This window comes from Melanotaenia boesemani, chromosome 7, assembly GCF_017639745.1.
Source record: "Melanotaenia boesemani isolate fMelBoe1 chromosome 7, fMelBoe1.pri, whole genome shotgun sequence".
Taxonomy (NCBI): Eukaryota; Metazoa; Chordata; class Actinopteri; order Atheriniformes; family Melanotaeniidae; genus Melanotaenia; species Melanotaenia boesemani.
The window spans coordinates 25399778-25422870 of record NC_055688.1 but is presented as its reverse complement, the minus strand read 5'-3'; the positions used below and the strand labels follow the sequence as shown (position 1 = coordinate 25422870).

The 23093-nt window shown below is 37.7% G+C and overlaps 3 protein-coding genes across 21 annotated transcripts in view; all 3 read left to right on the top strand.

Annotated features, from left to right (window-relative positions):
• LOC121642759 (protocadherin alpha-2-like) overlaps positions 1-23093 on the top strand; it is a 204261-nt gene that overhangs the window by 88256 nt on the left and 92912 nt on the right. The window contains exon 1 of one of the 19 annotated variants that reach the window (XM_041989662.1): positions 13293-15755. The exons of the other annotated variants lie outside the window; for them this stretch is intronic. Coding sequence (XP_041845596.1) covers positions 13374-15755 — 2382 coding nt within the window. The 5' untranslated portion in view covers positions 13293-13373. Of the gene's footprint in view, positions 1-13292; positions 15756-23093 lie in introns of those variants that run through there. 19 annotated transcript variants of the gene reach the window in all.
• Positions 16201-19697, top strand: LOC121643478 (protocadherin alpha-3-like). The gene is made up of 2 exons (XM_041990923.1): positions 16201-18749; positions 19638-19697. The coding sequence occupies exons 1-2, from the start codon at positions 16323-16325 to the stop codon at positions 19695-19697; spliced, it is 2487 nt and encodes an 828-aa protein (XP_041846857.1). The 5' UTR covers positions 16201-16322.
• LOC121643477 (protocadherin alpha-3-like) lies at positions 19463-23011 on the top strand. Its single transcript, XM_041990922.1, has 2 exons — positions 19463-22149; positions 22868-23011. Exons 1-2 carry the CDS (start codon positions 19756-19758, stop codon positions 23009-23011), a joined length of 2538 nt encoding a protein of 845 aa, XP_041846856.1. The 5' UTR covers positions 19463-19755.

Sequence of the window (23093 nt, the reverse complement as noted above, 5' to 3'; positions counted from 1 at the left end):
ATTACATTGTCACTGGGCTAAATAAATACATTGACCCAAAACTGCAACTTATCCAGATGTTGACCAAACAGTTTGTTGTCTGGACTGATACTGAACTCGTGTTCCTGTGCTAGTGAACGTTTTTATCAGCACTTTCACTCTTCACACGTTCAGGTGATGTGGTTTTGACAAGTCAGGGGTTGCTTTTGTGAAAGTCAGGCTTTTATCTGATTGGCCCAAGCCGGTTTTTACTCTCCAGTAACCTATTTGGGTCAAACCTGGAACTTTGTGTTGATAAAGAGACATGCAAGTATTTTCTGGAAGCTTGTTCAGCACCTACAACTGCTTAACAACAAAAATGTTTAAAAGTCATTTTCTTTATTTTCCATCTTACTCATGTCTTTCTTAGTGTCTTGTGGGTAGTCCTAACCCTTCTTCATCTCTAGCACTCAATTATATAAGCGCCCAGTTTTGTAATCTCTCACTCCATTGACTAATGGCTGTGAGGAGGTGTCCTATATGTTGGACCTTGTTACTCTCATTTCAGAATAGCTCAGCTCTAGCTGACTGGAAGTATTAGGCCATCCTCCTTGGTGTTAGCAGGTTCAACCTCTGAGCATTAAAGATATTCCACTAATGAAAAGTATTTGCACACATTATCTCCAATTGTCATTTTAAATCCTTGAGATTAAAAGCTTGACTCAGGACTCCATTATGTTGATGTGTTGTCTTGTACTGACTTGTTTTTGTAGCAGTGATAGTAGTGACTTTAACAATGCTTATCAATATGTATATTTTTCTGACAATAACCACTGCTTGATATTTTTATTAAGTGCAAGTAGTGTCTTTTTTAATCAACAGAGATCATGACAGATGCAAGTCTGCAGAGCTGTTGTTTAGCATCAGTGCTCATACAGCCATAACATCTGCTGCTGTGCTCAAGTCGTCATTAAATGCCTGACGGATTGACATCACAGATTGGTCAACACAGGGCTACATGCCAGACAGACTAATTAGGTGTTAAACTAGTAAATTTGTAACTGGATGTTGCTGTAAAACTTAATTGATTAATTAATTAATTAATTTGACCTTGGGATCTAGATGTAGATAATCCAGTAGTGTTTTTTTTTTTTTTATTAACATAATAACCAGAAGCCAGAGTGGACCGTTAAGACACTGGATTCTGCCTTGATAAGAGGATCGCCCTTTTATAGAAGTATCCTTGCACCATTCACTGCAGGGGTCAATGGGATAAACAGACACAAATGCCACATACTTGTCTGATTAATACTGGATGTTGGATTTATTTCTGACCACTCATGGGTGGGATCACATGCTGACTGTTAGAGATCCTTTCTCTAGCTGCAGGGTTCCTCTTCCCCTGTGTCTGTTTGCCTTGCCTGCCGCTCTCATTTGGGGAAAATACTTAAGCCTGTTTTTATAGTATTCTCCAATATGCGTTCTTTGACTTTCTTTGATTGTGTCTTGTTAAGGATATTGAGCCAATAAAGTCAAATACAGCAAATGTTTGTTTGCTGGTGGATAATTTTATATACCCAAAACACAACATGTTTGACTTGAGGGGTGTAACAATTCTACTTCAGATAGTTAGTGAAAGATAGTAACAGTGCTGGGCTGGTTGGAGTGTTCAAATCCCTGTTGTGAGTCCGGTTAGAACTCCAAAGAATGAGTCGGCTTTACTTATGCAGGGTTTATTAAACCAACTGAGTTTTACAGTCTGTCCCTTATACACACTGGAGGTCTTGGTTGTGTGGTTCTAAAACAGAAATAAAATAATATCAGCACCTAACTAATACAAACACAGGTGCAGTTGCAACATAAAGGCACAAAGTATGCAGTTTCTACATGAACACAGCTGCTTGGTAGCAAGCGTAGCCTGCTCATGTGAACAGCGCATGGCATCAATTAAGCGAATGAACCAGTATATTTAACAAATAAACTGTCTTAACATCACTTAGCATCACTTACTGGATTTCACGCACACATATCCAAGTGAGGTTACCAACAAACTGTAAACTAAGACTTAAAGAAAAGTCACACTAAACTTAGGACGGTAAAACTCCTCTTGTAGTCTCCTCTTTCTCTCCACTCTGGCCTGACAAGCTGCTCATGAGTAGTCTAGGCTCCGCCCCTTAAAGGGCCAGAATGTCAGTCCTTTAGGCAGCCTTTTCCACAGTTAGGCTATTTCCTGCTATGCACACTGATTTGAGCAGATTTTGTGGTGAATAGTTTCATAGACTTTACCTTGTTCCACAGTCCAAAAAAAGGGCATGCTAGGCTTATTGGTGATTCTTAATCATCTTTAAGAGTGAATGAGACCATGCACAGTTGTTTTCTTCAATTCATATCTGTACTGGCTCTGTGATGGCCTGGCAACCTGTCCAGGGTGTACCCACCTGTCACCTTAAAAGTAGCTGGTATAGCCTACATCAGCCAGTGATACAAAAAACATGATCCTGTTCGAGTATGTTTTATTTCTGTTATTCATGCGAAAGCTGCAATGCGTTTCAAGAAACAGTAAAGAATAGCAGTGCACCCCAACTCCAAATCTTCAATTGTTTATCAGTTTATCTGTGCAATATGTTAACTCTAATCAGCAAAAAACATACGTTATTGCGTGATAGGAAATACATTTTAAATAGTTTGTGATGACTTGTTGTTCCCTTTTATATAGAGTTGTTTTAATTTTATTGTATTTAAGAATGTTGTTTGGTTTTTGTGTTTGGCATGTTGAGTGGTTTGGTGTTTATTTGTGTTGACCTGCTGCTTGCATTAAAAAATTGCCCCTCAGGGATAATAGAGTTTACCTTGACCTCAAGGATGATCTTTCAGTGAACAATAGTGAAAGGGACTGGATTCCTAACAACAAACTGTCAATCCATTTCTTGACAATCATCAAGAAATTAATCTAATTTCTATATTATGCATATTTCTAAAACAAAATGCCAATGTTTAAAACATATACCCATGTTTACCACATTCATGTTTCTGAATACATATATGAATGTTCTTGGCTTAATATAACACCCAAAGTGTTTCAGGATAGAGTTCAGACAGGGACACATGGCAAATAAGCAACAAGACAGACTCATACAAACCAGGGTGCAATTTTACTGTTTATTTTATGTTTATTTTATTATTGTGTTTAAATCACACCTGATAGTATATTCTGAAAATAAATATATAGTTATAGCTATAGATATAGATATATTTTCAACACACATTTTGTGTTAATACAGATTTATAATTCAGTGATCTGTGATCAATCAGGGCTGCAATTATCAAAGGAATTTGATATTACACATCACAGCCTATGTTCTAAGGGATATTTAATCAGTGATTAAACTTACAACATGAAAAGTTGTCTTCCTTTTAATTTTGTAAAATGGACTGAATGCCATATGACTCCTTCTGGTCATCTTTCAGAAATATAAACCAGTGAGCTGTTCTGTACAGCAGGTGAGTCATTTCATCCCACATGTAGCTTTTCATTTGTCAATGTTGCCCTGCTGTTTATTTTTAGCTGAACCATCTGTCCTAAAAATGAATAAAGAATGTGGGCTTTTAGTGTTAGTGCTATTATTCATACATGATATTAGGCATATTAAAGCTTATGTTTTCTGTAGTCACAGACACTTGTGCATGTGGGTGTTTATGTATGTGTTTATTGCTGTTGGTTTACACAGTGTTGTTACAGAGAGTTGATTTCTCTTCTGTTTCCAGCCATTTTATCTAGTAGGCAGTGTGTGAATAAAACAAAGAAACATGGGTGTGGAAGATGACTATTAAGCCTTACTCATAGCCCACTCTCCCTTCCCATGGACCATCTCTTTTTCCTCCACCTTTGTTCTCCTTATCAGTACACTTTCTCAACCTCATGTCCTTTCAGTTTCACATTTTAGTGTTTCATTTCCTTTGCTAGCGTGTTTCCCTTGTCCTTGTCTTTGTCTTCATATCTCCACATTCTCATCATTACACAAAGAATGTTTTTCTCTGATTTTCTTCATCCCTCCCCTTCACCTCCTACGCATGCTGACGTCCTTTGGCTGATACTCTTCCTTATGCCCCCTCCTGTCCCTTTTTAGCAACTGCAGACTGACCAGAAATATTTAGTTCTTTTTTAACTCACTTGGTTTTGGCCTATTATTTCCTTTGATCTGGCTGCTGCTTCTCAATGGTTTTGTCACCCTCATCTGTAAACCATCAACTACAATCCTCCCTCTCATTACTTGTAATCTGCAGAGGATCTTTGCAGTTTTATCCTTTTTTCAGTATTTGTCAGAACATCTTTCTGAAGCATAATCAGTCAAGTTTCAAACCAGAGGAGTGAAAAAAAAAAAGTCTAGCCACTTGTGTGTGTGCAAATTTATTTCTGTTGTCTTGACTTAATTATACCTACAATAAGGCTTCACCTTAGTCTTTGTAACTTATACTTTTACTGTGCTAGCTCTTATCAAAACATGTTTACAAATACAAACATTTTACACATGTTAGATATAACTGTTAATACAAAAAAAATTCTTACAAAACAGCCTTAATTTTTAATGCATCTGTAATTCACAATAAACACTGACTTCCCAAACATTACAAGTCTATAAGACTTGAGGTCAGGGTTATTTTCATTAAAGAATGAAAAAAAGAAAGGAAATTATTGCTGATTGTGTTATTGTGTGATTAGTTGCAATGTAGCATGTAAAGTTAGTAAAATATTTAAATACATCATATCCCTTATGTTCACATACAATAATTATGTTGTTTTGAAATTACTTACTCTGTCTCACCTGAAGACAGAATTTTGTGAGTAAAGAAAAAGACCTGATGTTAGTGTGTCTTCAACTTTGTTGTGTTTGAATTTATATAAAACCTGCACAAAAAAATTTATTTTGGAGATCATGATCACTTTGAGGGGCTTCATTGCATTCTTGTCTCACAACAAGAAGCTTCTTAGTTCAAATCTTAAATTTGGCCTTTCTCAAGTGGAACCTTTATAAACGGAGTTTGCATGATCTCCCTATGCTACATGTATAGTTTTTTGCACATACTCCAGTTTCCTTTCACATCCAACAGCGTTCATTAAACATTAGTTGGTGATATGAAATTAAGTATGTATGGAAAATATATTTGTGAAACTTTATGTTACCTTGCTCCTCAATCTATGACAAGAGATGGATCAAATATAATCTTGTCACTACCTTTACAAAAAACTATCTTTATAAATTCTTGCTATGAACAGAAGAAAACTAGTTAGCACCAGTTAACTACAGTAATTGATGATAAATTATATTTTGTTATGTATAACATGTAGGGTGAGAATTCTGTAAAATATAGAGAACTGGAGCATCAAATGGTTGTAGCATTTTATAAGCTTTAGTCCTGATCAGGATTTCAATCTGTCATCCAGAGAGTCAAGCTAGCTTGACCATTGCTCTACAGAACATTCAAACAAGGCGAATCATATAATTTGACCAAATTTAAAGGGCAGAATGTGAGAAAAGCTCGGAGAAAGAAATAACATTCAGTTTAGTCACAGTACAGATACCCTTGGGTGACCGTGAAAAATACCCCTTTTTAAGAACAGAGTATGTATGACATGTGATATTTAAAAGACTTATTATTTTAAGTTTAATTAACTTAATTACAAGTAGTATTCATACAACATAACAAGGCAGTTTTGAATTCATTAGTTTTTACTCTACTGAAACTCTTTTATTTGATCTATAGATCAGTGGAAGGTAACTGTTTTCTGCATATCACCTGATCACTCTGATATAATTTCCTTTAATGCACTCAGTAAAGTGTGCAAGTTAAAAACTTACCATTGTTTTGAAGATAATACAGCAGGATTTTCACCAGCACTCTGCTAATGGAGGAGGAGCAATGCATGTTTTGCAACATCTCCAACAACACAGAGCTGCCTATGGACGCCTTTCTATAAATCATGGCAAAATGGGCCACATATGGACTGATGCCGATACTAATAAAAAACGCAAATATCTACCTGATATATCGGCAGGCTGATGTATCAGCCAGTCCTTATAAGAGATGTGAAAAGTTACTGAGAAATAAGGTTTATTATACACATTTTTAAAAAGATTACAAATAAAGAGAAAAGAGGAAAAAGATTGACGATGGCAAATGAGAACAGGAAATGGGAAATAAAAATATCTAGAGAAAGACATAAACTTTATAGAAAGATAAAATGTTGTCTTTTGTAAACAACTTATTTCCTTTTGGCTTGATGTAAAAGCTGTCCAGTAAAGCCTGGCTTCTTCCTGAACAGGTCCAACAAACTAAGAGACAAACGGTCAAGTCATCTCTGATTTTCCTCCATCACTCTGCTGAACTAAAAACACAAATCCAGAAACAGAAACACAGTGAACAATGGATAAGTAGATTATCAACACCCTGAATAATCCATGGTTTGGACAAAACAATGTTGCATAATCTCATATATTAATGGAAAAACTTGAAATGCCAGAATATAGTCACCTTTTAAAATGGGATAATAACCATACATTCAGAGGCATAAATTTACTTGTGAATTTAATTAGCTTTACATCGAACTTGGAGCACACATGGCATTTGAATCATTCATACAAGCCTGTTCTACTGTTTAAACTTATCTTGCGTTATGCACAAACATGTCTGTGGCTTTCTGGTCGTCTCTGTGTTTGTGCAGCTGTTGGATCCATTTGCTTTTATTCAGGTGTGTTGAAGCAGGGAAAACACCTAAAACTTGTAGGACAGTGACCCACGAGGACCTGAGTCTGACATCCTTAACATAGTGTGTGAAACAGCAGAAAAAAAAACTGTATTTTTTAACCAACTGAAAATATTAGCAGGTCACTAAATCAGATCACTGAAGTGTGTCTCTGTTGAGATTTGTTTTGTTTTTTATTCTTTTTAAATAGGAACTTTCTGTGCTAGTATCCTGTCAGTGTCCTGTCAGTATTCTCTTCTGACATGGATTAAAGCATTTATAAAGTGTGTAAAATGATAATTCTACTATGTTGCACCTGTAATGCGATTAGTAGAATCATCTGAATGAGGCCATGAAGCCCACTTTCACAGGAAGCAGCACACTGTGTGAGCTACGGAGTCACTCAACCTTATATTCCAGGCTTAAGTAGTAGCCACATGATCTTTCTTCTTCTTCTTTCTTCTTCTTTTTTTTTCTTATAATGTGTTAGATTTGAGCTTTTCTATTTTCTCTGTATTCATTTTCAGCTTAGTTTTTATTGTTAAACTCAATGTGCTTAAAACATCAGCAGCTATAAGTTTGTTCATATAATTTGTAACATTACGCTGACCGAGACTGATGCTGAGCCAGATTCTATTGAATTATATTGTGAGGTGTTTGAATGGTGTCAATAAAAAGATTTACAAACAATTATAAGAGTAACATAATACAAGACAACAGTGCAACATACTACAGCCTCATAAAGCCTGAAGCGGAATCTATTTAGTCACTTTTAATAGGAACTCATAATCAACATAAAGATGGTATTAATGAAAAGGAAATTATATCAGTGGGCATTAGATAAAAATAGACCAGATTTAGGAGTGCATATAACACTAGTAAGTGGATTGATGAATAGTTTCTCCGGTTCTACATCTCTGTTACCCACACAAATACATGCATATCTCCCAACCAAGAAAATACACACAGGAAAGCTAAAACACATCATTCTTCACCTATTTCCTTAGCAGCCTCATCCAATATGCTGTGATAATGCACATGTACATGTTTAAGTTTTGATGCTGATGAAAGTGGAAATGATGTTTGCTATTCTCGGAAAGCAGCAGCTCAAGCTTAAATGATTGGTCTGCAAATCATTACTTTATAAATAGTTTGCTTGATTTAGTGTGAAAAGTGGAGCAAACTCAAAAAATCCTTCCTGTCGCTTCCAGCATCAGATTCTCTGCAGGCCATTGCTCTTCCATTATTCATTATCCATTATTTTAAAGAAATGGGCCATGCCCCAATGCAGCAGGCCTGCACCTGCAATGCACTTTACAGTGTGTGCATATATCATCTGCAGATTCCATATTTTACAACTAATAAGCAAGTAGAAATAGATATCATATAATCTTATAATAATATATGCATGTATGATGTGCTTCAACTTGAAAAATATAAATTAACCACTAAAATATCTTTGAGCTATGCTTTAAATGTGTTTCTGTAATTGTGTGTACAAAAAAGAACAAAGCTATAACATACATACCACATATTTTGTCAGCTTTAGTTACCTCTTGTTTTCATCTGTATCAGCTGGATAGGAGCTGTTAGATACAGTGCTCCCTTATAGTTGACATTTTAATTTCCGTAGACAAAGGAAATGTGTAGCAGAAACCAAGGCTGTACCAGTGGCTATACCACTGATAATATGTCTGAAGTGTGTGAGGGTGCTAATGTAATACAATGCTTCATATCCTAGCCTGACATCAGCAAATCTGTCTGCACCTGCAGCTGCTAAGGAGAACAAAGACCAGGGTGAAAATGCTCCCTCTTGTGGCAAACCATACAAATTACAACATACAACATACATACTGCTTATGTATGTTTGTGTGTCAATTTATTCAGTTATTGGTATTGCCACTTTGTATGTGATAACGCATCAACTAGTACTGTTATTGAATCTTTATTTCACTATTGATCCACAGACAGGTCCTGTCCCATTTCCACTGTGTCTGATTTAAGCCAAACACAACACACCCACATCTGCAGTGAACAGTTTTATTGACAAATCTGGGTTATCTATGTTTCACTATAAATCTAGATTTATTGTTAATCCCAACAAATCTGTTTATTTCAGGTTTGTGTGTGTGTGTGTGTGTGTGTGTGTGTGTGTGTGTGTGTGTGTGTGTGTGTGTGTGTGTGTGTGTGTGTGTGTGTGAGAGAGAGAGAGAGAGAGAGAGAGAGAGAGAGAGCGACATAAGGAAAAAAAGAGATAGAATGTTTTGGTGCATTATTTGAAATATTTATTTTAAATTTGTGAATTTTATAATATGTGAGATATTTTAGTTAGATATAAATTATAATGTTTTTGTCATCATTCATTTGAATGTTTATAATGAGGTTCAAATAAAATGCTCTTTTCTTGGCATATGCAGTGAGGGCTCATATGGAAGGGTGCGGTGGAGAGGGATGAAGGGCGGGGCATTGACAGGAGCCGCATATGCATCACCATGGATACAAGAGGGTGAAGAGTGAATCAATTATAAATGCTTACTGTGAGAGAATGGATGCATTAGATGGACACTGCCTTTGTCGCTATGCACAATATTTAGCCAATCAGAGTGTCCATTACAGTCACATTGATTCTAGACGTCCAATCAGATTTCTGGGTTACATCTGCTACTAAACCTTATTACACATCCTCTTTTATTGACAGTGTGGATAGATGATCTGTTGCAGTAAAGTAAACCATAGCTGTCTACTATCACAATCTGCTATTTGTATGTTACATTTTAGATTTTAGCTTCTTGTGGAATCTAAAAGAGAGACCATGTGTAAACTAAATCCATGTATATCTTCTGCCTTCATCTTTTGTGTTTCTTGTGCTCACACCTTTCTCACAAAAGTAAAGCATGCAAACCCGTATGAGTCTGTTTTGCATCTTCAACCATATGACATCACTCATGCTGTATATATGCTTAGTACTAATTAAATCCACCAGGAAGGTACGAAGATCCATATGTCTCTTGGGTTTTATGCACAGAAAGCTGTGTATTGATCGCTTGCATACAGCCACTTTTTCACACATGGGCTTATTCTCAGCAGAAGCATTGACTATGCTGTTGTATTGGCAGATACTAAAACACTTAAAATAATATTTTTTAAAACAGAATTCAAGTATGTACAGAGTACTGCAAAGATAATATAATAGAAATACAAGTATTGTAGTGTAACTATGTTTACTCAATTAAAATTATACTGTTCTATTACCACAATAGGACAGCAACATCTCTTGACACTGATAAGAACATTGCTGTAAAAGCCTGCTGTTTCTAATTCTTGTTATTTTACAGTAGAGTAACCAATTATATGATTTTTGGGCAATGTACCATTACTTTCCAAATGAGTGAACACTGTTTTCCACTGTGTTGATGTTCCTCTCAGGGGTGTGTGTCTGTGCATCAGTTTGGGCTCTCTGTGTTCTGGTTTTCATCTTGTTCCGGCTCATGTTTTTGTGGACCCGCCCCTGTCCTACTTACTTCAGAAACCAGAGGAAGCAAGCACAGATTTGGCAATAAATGATTAAGTGGTAGCTGGATTAAAACTCTAGGAGTGATTCATCTTTCTCTGTTACATTTTCTTGTTTCTCTAATCTCTCATAAATGATCTTGTAGAGGATATTTTTTGATAAGTGAATGTGTGCACAGTTGCATTGAAAATGGAAAAGAAATACACTTCTCTTTATTTTTAGACTTATTTCTTTCCCAGCTTTTCTTTCTGTTCCTCTTCTTTTTCTGGTTTACTAAATTTGATCTCTTATTTGCCATTGACTTCCCTGTGATTTGTTTCTGCTGCATTAATCTGACTTTTTTTTTTTTATCTCTAATCTCCCTTAATCCTGCTATTTTTGAATGACTCTTATACGTTAGTCTAGCTCTGCTTTTGGGGTGTGGTTATAGTTACATTGTTACTAAAATCTGCTGCGGCATAAGGCACATTAGAGCCGCTTATCAGAGAATCAGCAAAGCATGTGGACTTAGCAGTTTGGCTCAGCACCAAAAGAGAAAATAACAAGATGTGAACAATGAACAAAATATTGTACAAGTGTAAACTCAAGAGTAAAGACATATGTTGCCACCTTGTGCCATGATGAGCACAAAGCTTCAAAGTGACATCAATATCTCATTATGAAAAGCAATGTGGAGTTGGTTCACAGAGTCATGGCTAAGGGTAGATGCAGTGGATTGGGCATGGCAGAATCCAAAGGTCAAGTTCTCCTATGAGCTATGGGGGGTGAATAGATGCAGGCTCTGCTGCTAAAGTGCTGTCAAAGTGAATATGCTGCAGAAATGCTACATTGAGTATAATATAAACAGAAACTCTATAGACACCCAGCTGGTTACACTATTTATATATACATATATATATATATATATATGTGTGTGTGTGTGTGTGTGTGTGTGTGTGTGTGTGTGTGTGTGTGCTTTATGCCTGTCACTAACATGCAAGCTGATACAGTAAAAAAAGTTCTAAAATAAAAATCATGACAGTAGCAGCAAATACGAGGAACTAAGTACAGAATATAATATATTGCTTGTTATAATATTGATAATATCATATGTGTTGTGAAAATTGAACCCACAGGCTCCTGCACTAGTGAGTGTGGGTGTGTGAATGTGTTCTTGTGCACTATACATCCTTGTCTGTGTCCAAGATGGCGTTGCTATGGAGACGAGAGAGCAGTGCACAAGGAGAGAGGGAAAAAAAGGGTAGAGGACTCGCCTTGGAGCGTGTTCAGATAGCACCCTTCCCCCAGTCTACTTACTCTCACATGATCAGTACAGTACACACCCTTATAACACACACTTGCTCACTCATGGCTCTGCAAAGGACTACAACAAAAAAAAAGAAAGGAATTAAATCAATACAGAAGTTAATTTGGTTGCTCCTTTGAAAAATGCAGTTAACACGCCAAAAACATGCTGCCAGCATGGGCCCTGACTGTCCTTGACACGGCCTAATAGGCATATTCAGTAATACAAGCTGAATTTACTTACAGATTGCAATATTTCCTGATATAATTTATTTACTGTCTGCCATCTATGTAGCACTAAGGTTCAAAATGTAAATGCTGATGCTAATGTTCAGTTTACTGTTTATTTTTAAAACAACACAATACAGTTGTTTATTACATGCTCAACTGTGTTATAGTTACGAGGTCAGGAGAGGGCACAGTGGTTGGCACACACACACACACACACACACACACACACACACACACACACACACACACACGCAAACAGACACATATAAAGTATATATATATAGTGTTCTGAGTAAACTAGTGAACTGCTGGATCTCTACATTTCATGTTGATTTTTTTTTTTTTTTTTTTTTAAAGATAATCCAGATTGAAATCCTAAAAGGCTGATGCAGTGTAGCGTTTGACCTATAAATTCACAAATCACTGAATTTCATGGGTCATGTAGGTACAGTAGAGCAGGTGGTCTTTGTGTATGTGTGTGCATGTGTGTTTGTTTGTAATTAATCATCATGTACATTTAACTCAATGCTGCTCACTGAATACAAATACATTAAAAAAAATGATCACATAGGTCATCCATTGCTAGTGATTAATTTTAATGTATTGGGGAGTTAACAGATGACTGTAGCTGTGAGATGGTTATTAATATTTTTTAGATTAAATCATGTTTCATTCTGAATGGAAATAGGATGCAGGTTTATGAATCTGCAGCTTAATCCTGGGATTACAGATGAGGGAATGTTTATGAGCACATAGCTGCTGCCTCTGTATTAATGGTAAAATGGTAAAATATGCCAAATTAAACCAGTACTTGGATTGGAGTGGATTTGTACCTCGATGTGTTCATGCATACAGTAGATCAATAATGTCTAGTTAAACATTTTTCTTGTTCACAAGGCTACAGAGAAAACAAACAGAAAAAGAACACTGTTTGGTAGGAGTACAGAAAATGTTTAATGTTCTCATTCAAAATGTTAAATGGAGGTGATACACTTAGTGGATGAAAATAACTCAAATGAGTTGTTACTTATTATAGAGAGTGTGGAGCAGAACATATATTTTGGAATGGATTCTCAAATAAAAGGTATGATACACTTTGTGTTAGCCACAGACAGCCCATTTCAGTTTTATTAAATTTAAAACTCATTTTGTAAATGTCTTTCTTAGCTAAATAAATGGAAAACGAGTTATGTTTTAAAAAGAAATCTGGAAAGACATAAATTCAGCAATGCACAGCTTTCTAATATTACAATCTGTTTCAGTATATGTCAGCACACACCACAATGCGCTGCCCATGGTGCTGAAAAGGAAGTTGAATTTAGTTGAATTATTCAAACGCTCATAATTATAAATTATTTGGGTCTTGGAAAGTGAACATCATGTTTTCTTTTCTCTCTGCATTGCAACTCTTTCTCCACACAGTGTCTCTGTTGATCCATCAGAAGCAGAACTACTCTTTGATACTATTAAGCCCCTCCTGTTTTCAGGCTACAGAAACATACTCCCAGTCTTTGTTAAAAAGACACGGAGCACGGAGGAAAAACCCACTTAATCGTATGATCATTTATCTTATGACATTTATATTGTTCATTTTGCCTAATATATCTGTCCAGGATTGGAAATCTTCTTTGTTCACATTGGACAGAAATGTCTTTGGCTTGCTGTTGGGGCTATTTCAGGATACATTTATGGCTTTGTCTACTGATTTCTTGCTTACAAAGAGCGACTGGGCAGCTCTCCTATTCTGTGTCAGAGGAGGTAAACCCAGGAACTTCAGTTGGAAATATCGCAAAGGACCTAAATCTTAACACACAAGACCTGGAATCCCGTATGTTTCAGATTGCTGCTGGATCAAAGAAAAAAATTTTCGAGGTAAATCTTAAGACTGGTGTTCTCTATGTCAATGAAAGAATAGACAGAGAGGAGCTTTGCTCTGAGGAACCTATTTGCCCAGTTAGTGTAGAAGCTGTAATAAATAACCCATTGAAGCTTTATCGCTTTGACGTGAACATTTTAGATGTAAACGACAACCCCCCTTTGTTTAACACCGAAGTGCAAAATTTGTATATTGCAGAGAGCACTTTACCAGGGGTGAAATTTGCATTATCTGAAGCAACTGATGCAGATGTAGGGAAAAACGGGGTCAGTACTTATAAATTAAGTCAGAATGAACATTTTTCTTTGGCAGTGCACAAAGCAGGAGACAGTGTGTCTGCAGAGTTGGTGTTGCAGAAAGCTTTAGACCGGGAAAAACAGCATGCGATTACGATGACACTGACTGCTGTAGACGGAGGAAATCCACCTAAATCAGGCACGTCACAGCTCGTTATCGTTGTTTTAGACAATAATGATAACATTCCAGTCTTCAGTGAATCATTGTACAAGACAAAAATTCCCGAAAACACGCCACCTGGCGCAACACTGATTGCCGTAAGGGCCACCGATGCAGATGAGGGCCTGAACAGTGAGATCGTTTATTCCTTGAGAAGCAAGGATCAAGATCACGTGCTAGATATTTTTGAGATTGAATCTCAGACGGGACTGATTAAGGTAAAAAGCAATATAGACTTTGAAGAGAGAAAAGCTTTTGAGATACGTGTTGAGGCCAGTGATAAAGGACAGCCTCCGATGTCTGCTCATTGTAAGGTACTGGTAGAAATAGTGGACCTAAACGATAATGCCCCTGAAGTCACAGTAACATCATTACATAGTAGAGTGAAAGAGGATGCTACTATGGGCACATTAGTTGCACTTGTGTCAGTCCTTGATAAAGATAGCGGAAAAAACGGTGAAGTGAATGTCCAAATTAAAAATGACGTTCCTTTCAAACTTGAAACAAACTACAAAAATTATTACTCTTTGTTGGTTGACGGGCCTCTGGACAGGGAACTTGTTCCAAGCTACAACATCACTATAGTTACTAATGATAAAGGAACTCCTCCACTCTCGAGGACAACCATAGTTTCTATACTTATTTCTGATGTGAATGATAACGCACCACTGTTCTCAGAGCCCACAATAAACATATACTTAAAAGAGAATAGTGCAGAGGGAACGATAATTAAGACAGTAACTGCAATTGATGCTGACATGGACCAGAACAGTAAGGTGAGCTACTCATTTTTACCAAGTAAATTTGATACATTTCCATCATCTACACAAGTGAATATTAATTCAGAGACTGGAGATATACTCAGCCTGCAATCATTTAACTATGAGGAATTAAAAACGTTCCAGTTTAAAGTTCAGGCCACAGACTGTGGCGTCCCCCCTCTTAGCAGCAACGTGACTGTCAGCGTTTTCATACTGGATGAGAATGACAACAGTCCCACAATTTTAGCACCATATTCTGAGCACAGCTCTGTTAACAGTGAGAACATCCCATATTCTGCTGAAGCGGGATATTTTGTGGCAAAGGTCAGGGCTGTGGACGCCGATTCTGGATACAATGCACTTCTTTCTTATCATCTGTCTGAGCCCAAAGGAAATAACTTGTTCAGGATCGGAACCAGCACTGGAGAAATCAGGACTAAGAGGAGAATGAGTGACAATGACCTGAAAACTCACCCTTTAGTGGTGGTAGTTTCTGATAACGGAGAACCTTCACTGTCATCTACTGTGTCTATTGATGTGGTGGTGGTTGAAAGCACAGCTGACATCCAGACTCCGCTCAGACATGTTCCTATAAAGGAGGACAGCTTCTCTGATTTGAACTTTTATCTGCTGATCTCCATTGTCTCGGTGTCAGCGATCTTTCTACTCAGTCTCATCAGTTTAATTGCTGTCAAATGTCGCAGGACAGACGGTGGTTTCAGCAGGTACAGCGCCCCAATGATCACCACCCACCCTGACGGGAGCTGGTCTTACTCTAAAGCTACCCAGCAATATGACGTGTGTTTCAGCTCGGACACACTAAAGAGCGATGTAGTGGTTTTTCCAGCACCGTTTCCACCTGTGGATGCGGAACTGATCAGTATTAATGGAGGAGACACATTTATCCAAACTCAGACTTTACCCACCAAAGAAAAGGTGAGTTATACTTCAATTTTATTTATTTACTTATTTATTTATTTATTTTAACGGAAGACGACGGTAACTTGTATTTACCAAAACGCGGTAAATCCAAGGTGTGTATAGGTCGTTTTTTATGGTACTGAATTACAGTGTTATCAGTGGTTAGCATAGTTTTTTGGACTTATAGGAGGCTGAATTACAGTGTTGTCAGCGGTTTGCACGGTGAAAGGCCGAAATGGTCTTCATTGTTTGTAATCTTTGGTGTAATGTTCTTTCTTTTCGCAACAACAAGTTTGATTTACACAGAAGAGCATGAACAAATTAAAAATGACCACACGGGGACGTTATAGACCGTCACATTTTGATGTTCAGTAGGTTTCTCGAGGCCCCTCCTTGATTCAGGGGATGATGCTTAGCAGGGCTTTGTTACAACGAGAGTGTGAATGCACCGTGTGGATATTATTTTACATCTAGCCCTTTAAACAGAAAATTATCTGGATTCTGGTATTTTATGGGCGTCAAGAATGGCCGCATGGTATATCGTAGAATAGAACACAGGGCATGTTTTAGAACGATATCAGTATGTCAACCGGACGGATACACGATCTTTTTAGGATTTATGTAGTCCTTGTTCTTTTGGAATGCCACTGGAAACTGGTATGTGCGCAGCTTTCTTACTCTGTATCAGAGGAGGTAAACCCGGGGACTACTGTTGGAAATCTCGCTAAAGATCTTAATATTAATGTTAATGACATGGATGCTCGTATGTTTCAGACAGTTAGCGGATCAAAGAAAAAATACTTCGATGTAAATTTGAAAACGGGCAGTCTTTATGTCATTGAAAGAATAGACCGAGAGGAGCTTTGTGCGAAGGCTGCAAAATGCACCGTTAGTGTAGAGGCCGTTATCAATAATCCACTAAAGCTGTATCGTTTAGAAATAAACATCGTAGATATAAATGATAATGCACCATATTTTCCTGAGAAACTGCAGTCTATTAACATTGCAGAAAGTACTGTGCCAGGAGGAAAATTTGGATTTATAGGAGCGCTGGATTTCGATGTTGGGAAGAATGATGTCAGTACATACAGGCTCAGCGCAAATGATTACTTTTCTTTAGAGATCCACAAAGGCAGAGACAGCGTGTCAGCCGAGATTCTGCTTCAGAAGGCACTGGACAGAGAAAAAGAAAGTAAAATAAAGCTAACAGTAACTGCTGTCGACGGAGGAAATCCTCCAAAGACAGGGACAACGCAAATAGTTATAAATGTTCTTGATATCAATGACAACGCCCCGGTTTTCAGCAGTGCCTTGTATAAAACACGTATTCTTGAAAATCTACCATTAGGTACAACTGTTGTCATTTTAAATGCAACAGACGCAGATGATGGATTAAACGCTGAAATAGAATACTCACTGAGAAGCAAAGGTCAGGACCATGTATTAAATTTGTTTAGAATAGATAGAGACACAGGGGCAATTACGGTCAAAGGTAATATCGACTATGAAGAAAATCCTGCGTTTGAGATTCATGCTCAGGCAAGTGACAAAGGCCACTCTCCAATGTCTGCACACTGTAAAGTGCTGGTAGAGGTGGTAGACCTCAATGACAACGCGCCTGAGATCTCTGTGACATCACTACTAAGCACAGTAAAAGAGGATGCACAAGTTGGTACAGCTATTGCTCTCGTCTCAGTGCTTGATAAAGATGGAGGAAAAAACGGAGCAGTAAAAGCTGTTATTCCAATGCAGATCCCATTTAAACTGGAAACCAATTATAAAAACTATTATTCATTAGTAGTTAATGGCCATCTTGATAGAGAAACTATGGCTGAATATAATATCACCATAATAGCAACAGATGAAGGCACTCCACCTCTTACCAGCACCAGTGTCGTTAATATTCAACTTTCTGATGTCAACGACAATCCGCCTCGTTTCTCGGAGCAGGAGTTCAACGTTTATGTAAAAGAAAACAGTCCAGTTGGAGCAGTTATTAAAACTGTTTCGGCAGTTGACGCAGACATCGATAAAAATGGACAAGTGAGCTATTCTTTTTTAAAAAGTAGCAGCAACACATCACCATCGTCTTCTATGGTTAATATAAACTCAGAGACTGGAGATATTATCAGTTTGCAATCGTTCAACTATGAGGAGTTAAAAACGTTTCAGTTTAAAGTTCAGGCTACAGACTCGGGGGTCCCACCTCTCAGCAGCAACGTGACTGTCAATGTTTTCATACTGGATGAGAATGACAACAGTCCCACGATTTTAGCGCCATATTCTGAGCACGGATCCGTTAACAGTGAGAGCATTCCTTATTCTGCTGAAGCGGGATATTTTGTGGCAAAGATCAGGGCTGTGGACGCCGACTCTGGATACAATGCACTGGTTTCCTATCACCTGTCTGAGCCCAAAGGAAATAACCTGTTCAGGATCGGAACCAACACAGGGGAAATCAGGACTAAGAGGAGAATGAGCGACAATGATCTGAAAACTCACCCATTGATGGTGCTGGTTTCAGATAACGGAGAACCTTCTCTGTCAGCTACTGTGTCTATTGATGTGGTCGTGGTTGAAAGCACAGCTGACATCCAGACTCAGTTCAGACATGTTCCTTTAAAGGAGGACAGCTTCTCTGATTTGAACTTGTATCTGCTGATCGCCATTGTCTCGGTGTCAGTCATATTTCTGCTGAGTCTTGTAAGTCTGATAGCTGTTAGATGCCATAGGACAGATGGCAGTTTCAGCAGGTACAGCGCCCCAATGATCACCACCCATCCTGACGGGAGCTGGTCTTACTCTAAAGCTACCCAGCAGTATGACGTGTGTTTCAACTCGGACACATTAAAGAGTGATGTACTGGTTTTCCCTGCACCGTTTCCGAATGTAGATGCGGACCTGATCAGTATTAATGGAGGAGACACTTTTACTAGAACCCAGACTTTACCCACCAAAGAAAAGGTAAGAATGCACATAACTCACAATCCTTCACTTTTGATAATTGAGGTATACTACTCAGTCAGTCAGCATGTGTGTGTGTGTATGTATGTATGTATGTATGTACATATTTTTTTCTGCTCTGGAATAAATATAGAATTTAGCTGTGCATGACCGCGAAAAATATAACTCTTTGATGAGCCTCCCAATACTCATCTACCAAGAATATATCGTTGTCCATGGTGCTGAAATAAGAGCGCATGTATGTGGTGTGGTTTCTGGTAGTGAAACGTCGCACAGTTTAAGGGATGCATGATCCTAAGTTGGTCTTGTAAGATTTACAGAAGGAATTCCAAGAACGTATGCCCTTTGATTTTGTCTTCGGTAAATCGGGGAAACTATGACTAGTTAACGTCTATGTTTTAACGAATATTTCAGCTTTTGTCGTTTATATTTTGTTTGGTCATTAATTGGGTACAGTCGTGGAAGACAAGTTCAGCTTGAGCTTGGTTTTAAGTTCAGCTAAACCTTATATTTCGGATTGTTTGACTTCCTGTATGACATCAAATAAAGTTTAAGGGCAGAGGTTTAAAATAAAACAAAAACAAAAACAAATAATAATAATAAATAAATTAAAATAGAAAGTAAAAACGACTACTACTACTACTACTACTAATAATAATAATAATAATAATAATAATAATAATAATAATAATAATAATAATAATAATAGATAGATAGATAGATAGATAGATAGATAGATAGATAGATAGATAGATAGATAGATAGATAGATAGATAGATAGATAGATAGATAGATAGATAGATAGATAGAGTTGAATTTTAGTGCAGTTATTTTACTTTACCACACGGTGACACAAAAGACCATGACATCTTTCACACATCACAAGACTCCTCCCAAAACAGAAAGACATTTTTTCTGTGCTTTGTTATAAAGAGACACAGCACCGGAGAGAAAGGGGGCATTCAGATTGTCTGCAAAATGCTGGATTTTTGACGTTTTCACTTCGGTAACAGTTTAAAGGCTGAAACTGGTCTAAGATTTTTCCACTCTCATGGATTTCTCTAAAAGAACGAGGTTTTTTCGGACTTGCATTATGGCTGTGCTGCTTAGTTATGGCTTGGAAGCAGCATCTGGACATCTCTCGTATTCTGTCACGGAAGAAGTAAACCCCGGAACATCTGTTGGAAATATTGCTAAGGATCTAAATATCAATGTTCAAGATTTAGAGTCCCGCATGTTCAAGATTGTTGGTGGATCGCAAAGGAAATATTTTGATGTAAACCTGAAAACTGGCTTTCTTTATGTTAATGAAAGAATAGATAGAGAAGAGCTTTGTGCAAAGGAGACAAAATGTACTGTAAGTATGGAAGCAGTGATCAACGACCCACTGAAGCTTTACCGGTTAGAGGTAACAATAAAAGATATAAATGATAACGCGCCTGTTTTCCCAGACCAATTACAGTCTATTGATGTCCCTGAAAATACTTTACCGGGTGTTAAATTTGGACTGATAGAGGCATCAGATTTGGATGTTGGAAAGAACGGTGTTAATATGTACAAGCTTAGTACCAATGATTTTTTTTCATTAGAAATTCACAAAGGCGGGGAAAGTGTGTCTGCAGATCTTGTGCTGCAGAAGGCGTTAGACCGCGAGAAAGACGCTGTTATTAAACTCACACTGACTGCAGTGGACGGGGGAAATCCGCCGAAGTCAGGGACGTCACAGATCATGATTACAGTTCTGGACATAAATGACAACAACCCTGTATTCAATAGATCTTTGTACAAAATTCAGATTTCTGAAAATTTGCCAGTGGGGTCTACTGTTATCATCCTGAATGCAACAGATGAAGATGAAGGTTTTAATAGTGAAATCGAATATTCTCTGAGAATGAAGGGTCAAGATCATGTTTTAGATTTATTTCAGATTGACCCAAACACAGGGGCAATTTTAGTAAAAGGTAACATTGACTATGAAGAAAATCCTGCGTTTGAGATTCATGCTCAAGCAAGTGACAGAGGTCAGCCTCCAATGTCTGCTCGCTGTAAAGTGCTGGTAGAGGTGGTAGACCTCAATGACAACGCGCCTGAGATCTCTGTGACATCACTACTAAGCACAGTAAAAGAGGATGCACAAGTTGGTACAGCTATTGCTCTCGTCTCAGTGCTTGATAAAGATGGAGGAAAAAACGGAGCAGTAAAAGCTGTTATTCCAACACAGATTCCACTTAAACTAGAAACCAATTATAAAAACTATTATTCATTAGTAGTTAATGGCCATCTTGATAGAGAAACTATGGCTGAATATAATATCACCATAATAGCAACAGATGAAGGCACTCCACCTCTTACCAGCACCAGTGTCGTTAACATTCAACTTTCTGATGTCAACGACAATCCGCCTCGTTTCTCGGAGCAGGAGTTCAACGTTTATGTAAAAGAAAACAATCCAGTTGGAGCAGTTATTAAGACTGTTTCGGCAGTCGATGCAGACATCGATAAAAATGGACAAGTGAGCTATTCTTTTTTAAAAAGTAGCAGCAACACATCACCATCGTCTTCTATGGTTAATATAAACTCAGAGACTGGAGATATTATCAGTTTGCAATCGTTCAACTACGAGGAGTTTAAAACGTTTCAATTTAAAGTTCAGGCCACAGACTCGGGGGTCCCACCTCTCAGCAGCAACGTGACTGTCAATGTTTTCATACTGGATGAGAATGACAACAGTCCCACGATTTTAGCGCCATATTCTGAGCACGGCTCTGTTAACAGTGAGAACATTCCTTATTCTGTGGAAACAGGCTTTTTTGTGGCAAAGATCAGGGCTGTGGACGCAGACTCTGGATACAATGCACTTCTTTCTTATCACCTGTCTGATTCGAAAGGAAACAACTTGTTCAAGATCGGAACCAGCACAGGAGAAATTAGGACTAAGAGGAGGATGAGCGACAATGATCTGAAAACCCACCCATTGGTGGTGCTGGTTTCAGATAACGGAGAACCTTCGTTGTCAGCTACTGTGTCTATTGATGTGGTGGTGGTTGAAAGCACAGCTGACATCCAGACTCCGCTCAGACATGTTCCTATAAAGGAGGACAGCTTCTCTGATTTGAACTTTTATCTGCTGATCTCCATTGTCTCGGTGTCAGCGATCTTTCTGCTGAGTCTCATTGGTTTAATTGCTGTCAAATGCCACAGGACAGATGGCAGTTTCAGTAGGTACAGCGCCCCAATGATCACCACCCATCCTGACGGGAGCTGGTCTTACTCTAAAGCTACCCAGCAGTACGACGTGTGTTTCAGCTCAGACACACTGAAGAGTGACGTAGTGGTTTTCCCCGCGCCATTTCCACCCGTGGACGCGGAACTGATCAGTATTAATGGAGGAGACACTTTTACCAGGACTCAGACTTTACCCACAAAAGAGAAGGTAAGACTGCACGTATATAATCATCGTAGTGTGCGGTCTGATAGTGGAACGCCGGGAATATACAGGATTTGCTTTTGGATAAAGAAGATTAAATCGTTGACCGTTTTTTTTTTCATGATTAGTTAATGATTAATGATTTCACATTGGTTTTATAGGATTTAGAGACGGAATTTTAAAAATATAATCACTCTAGATTTTCTTCTTAGGAAAACGAAGGAACAGGCTTTAGGAATCGCAAACTTCATTGTTTTATGAAGTTATTATTTGCTTTAATGAACTGGAATTCAATTTCTGTGTTTTTCGTGACAACATTAGTTTTTAATGATACATCTGAAATAGTAACTAACCAAATGCTTTTGCATTCAATAAGAACCCAAATTTCCCTGAGGACTCTCCAAAGGGATTAATAAAGTATTTCTATTCTATTCTATAACATGTTTTCTCTTGTGAAATACATGTTCTCAAACAGAATTTGTTAACTTGTAAACTATATAAAAGCTACATGAATGTAATCTATATAATTTCAGCAAAACTAGATTTTAATTTGTGTTTCAACTCCCGAAATATTAAATATTTTTAAAAAAACAACAATGCAGCATACGGAGTTTATTTAGAAGACTAAAACAGCAATATACTGCTTAATGTGGCAGACTCGATTTCTATTTAAAGCTTCAAGGAGAGGTTAATGAATCAACTGAATTCTGAATGTAGTTCTTAGAAATGTCCACAGGATGACATTGTAGACCATCACATCACGGTGGCATGCGGCTCCACCCATATTCAGAGGATAGAGATGTTTCTCAAGCCACAGAGACAAAGAGATTTCGAGGTTAAAGACAAGCGTGCGACGACGATTTTATTACCAGTAGGCTAAATGTGCTCAAGATGGTTCTAATATTTTCTTATTCTATATAAGTTTTTATATAACAGATGAGATCAACCAAATATATATTGAA